The sequence below is a fragment of the Myotis brandtii genome, unplaced genomic scaffold, assembly GCF_000412655.1.
Source record: "Myotis brandtii unplaced genomic scaffold, ASM41265v1 scaffold120, whole genome shotgun sequence".
NCBI lineage: Eukaryota > Metazoa > Chordata > Mammalia > Chiroptera > Vespertilionidae > Myotis > Myotis brandtii.
This window is the reverse complement of record NW_005354174.1, coordinates 3,322,369-3,324,908: the sequence shown is the minus strand read 5'-3', so window position 1 is coordinate 3,324,908 and position 2,540 is coordinate 3,322,369. Positions and strand designations below refer to the sequence as shown.

General features: G+C 62.5%; 1 protein-coding gene across 1 annotated transcript; it reads right to left on the bottom strand.

Moving 5' to 3' along the window:
• Positions 1-224: 224 nt before the first annotated feature.
• On the bottom strand, positions 225-2,294 carry SPPL2C (signal peptide peptidase like 2C). The gene has a single exon (XM_005858585.1). The coding sequence runs from the start codon at positions 2,292-2,294 to the stop codon at positions 225-227; it is 2,070 nt and encodes a 689-aa protein (XP_005858647.1).
• Between the last annotated feature and the right edge of the window lie 246 nt (positions 2,295-2,540).

Sequence of the window (2,540 nt, the reverse complement as noted above, 5' to 3'; positions counted from 1 at the left end):
CAGTTTCCCCCTCTGCGCGATTTGGGGTGGTGCCCTATTCTAAGGACCCTCTGGGCCCTGCGTGGACTTATTCCATGGCTGCTTTCTCATCATCCTAACAAACAAAGAGGCTCTGCTGGGTAGATCTGGAAAATCTTTAATGCCCCGATTTCTTTTTGCCACGTGTGTCTTTGCTTTGCGATATTCTGTCCACCCTTCTGGAGGCATATGTCTTAGGGCCTGGTTCACAAGGGAGCCTGGGTCGACATGCTCTTCTTTACCTTAAAACCCTTCCTTTTGTGCAGCCTCCTCCAGGGCACGTCAGCAGCCTGGGCCTGAGCCTGAGCCTGGGCGTGGTCCAGGGCATGGGCGTGGGTGTGTGCGTGGCCCAGCTCTGAGGGTGATGGCATCAGTGGCATCAGGGGCATCAGCTCCTCCGAGGTCCTGGGGGAGGCAAGAGGCAGCTCATCAGAGTCCAGGTTGGCATCACTCCAGCCCTCGGAGCTGTCACTGTAGCCAACCAGACTGGTGGCTTCGTCCTCAGATGTGGTGACATTCCTGGCTGTGTCCTCCCTGAGGTTGCCGTCTAAGTCCCCTGCCAAAAGATTGGTGGCCCCCTCAGGCTCTCTGGCTGTGTGGACGTTTGCTGTGTCCTCCTGCTTCTGCTTGGAGCCACCTGGATGAGTGCCACAGAGCCCTGCCATGGGCTGGGCGGGTGTCTTGGCTCTGCCCTGGCCAGTCCAGAAGAGGGTGAGCTCTTGGCGGCAGGTGGCCACGGCCAGGCTGGTGAGCAGGGTGCTGGACACCAGGTAGAGCAGGGCAGGCTGGCCCATCTGCGTGAGGACCATGGCAGCAAACGTGACCAGCAGACCCACGGCGTAGGCCACGGTGCAGGCCATGAAGTAGACCTGGCGTGAGTGCATTTGCACATCAAAGCGATGGCAATAGGCAACCAAGAAGCCTGGGACCACGATGTCACCGAAGCCGAGGATGGTAAAGTGCTGGTCACACAGGGTCAAGGCCGAGAAGCTCAGCTGGGGCACTTTGAGCACCATGGGCAGCCTCTCGTGGCTCAAGGAATCTGCCGGGCCTGAGGCTACCTCCACCATGATGCTCTCGCCGGTCCTGGTGAAGAGGGGTGTGATGAAGACAAAGAAGACATCGAAGGCCAGCAGGGCCAGCAGGAAGAAGGTGCAGTTCTTGAGTTTGGGCAGCCGCACGCGCTGCAGGACGAAAAGGCAGTAGGCTATGCCCAGCGCATCCTGCAGGAGCCAAGCCCAGCGGTCCTCGTTGCGGTAGGCCACCCAGAGGCCGGTCACCACCGCGCATAGGCCGGCCAGCAGCAGTAGGGGTAGCCGCAGACAGGCCCGGCGGCCAGGCAGGGGCCACTGGTATTGTTGCAGGGGCAGGTAGTGCAGCAGGGGGGCCATGCAGCCGTAGAGGCCGGTGCCCGCGCCCAGGCCGAAGATGGCAATCGTGACATAGACAAAGGAGTCATAGAAGAAGTAGAGGAGCAGCATGATGGAGCAGGACATGGCGACCACTGCTCCCGTCATGGCCGGCGTGAAGTCCACGGGTGTGTCCTCATCGTCTTCCTCTTGCCTCCCCTGGGCTGCCACTGCTTCCTGCTGATTGTGACCCTCGGGCCCCCCTCCTCCTCGGGCCCGGCGCCGCTGCAGCCGATCGGCCTCGGTCAGGCCAGCCCAGTAGCCACCCATGGCCACGGTGCCCAAGGCCAGGATGAAGATGACCACTATGTTGTAGTCGAGGATGGGCTCTGGAGGTGCGTACAAGGCCACTCGGGCCATGGCGCCCCCGTGGGTGTGGCCGAGAATGTCCAGCATGTCAGAGTATCGGAGCAAGGCCACCGGGATGGTGAGGTCTGGCAGGGGCTTGTGGGGGTCCTGGGACGCCAGGGTGGTGTCTGCGCACTGTTGGCCACTGGCCCGGCTCACGATGAGCAGCCCGTGGGCGCCTCGGCCCTGAGCGAGCCAGCCCTTAGCGTAGAAACTGCAGTTGCCCCGCATGACCATGGCGGTGGTCCGGTGGAGGGGCCGCTGGCTGGGGGAGCTGGGCTGGGCTTGATGGGAGGAGTCCTCGCCAGGGCACCAGGGTGCCGAGGTGCCATCATACAGGGGCAGGAGTGGGGCGTGGCGCAGGTCCCGGGGCAGGGTGACATAATCCGAGTTGAACAGCACGCAGTAGTCCTTGCTCCAGTTCTGTGACACCACGTGGACCACGCCATACTCCCCCTGGGCCACTGCGCTGGCGAGAAGGAGGAGGAGGAGGAGGAGGAGGAAACCCAGGCACGCCATCCTCCTCAGCCAGCCCAGCCTGACAGCGGCTCACAGCCCAGCTCCCTCTCTCAGGGGGTAGGTGTGGCCCTCTGTCACAGAGCAGTGTGGCTTCCCATCCCAGAAACCAGGGCCACACCCACCCAGTCATAAAGCTGTGCCCCTGGGACCTAGGACAGTGCTGCAGAAAACAGGGTCCCTCTCGGGTCCTATCCCCCAACACCGCCTCTGTGTAGAGGGGTCATTTGGGTCCCTGCTTTCTGCCCA

Bases quoted from the DNA above. Each gene is read 5' to 3' on its own strand.
- SPPL2C (XM_005858585.1), bottom strand. From the start codon at position 2,294: ATGGCGTGCCTGGGTTTCCTCCTCCTCCTCCTCCTCCTCCTTCTCGCC.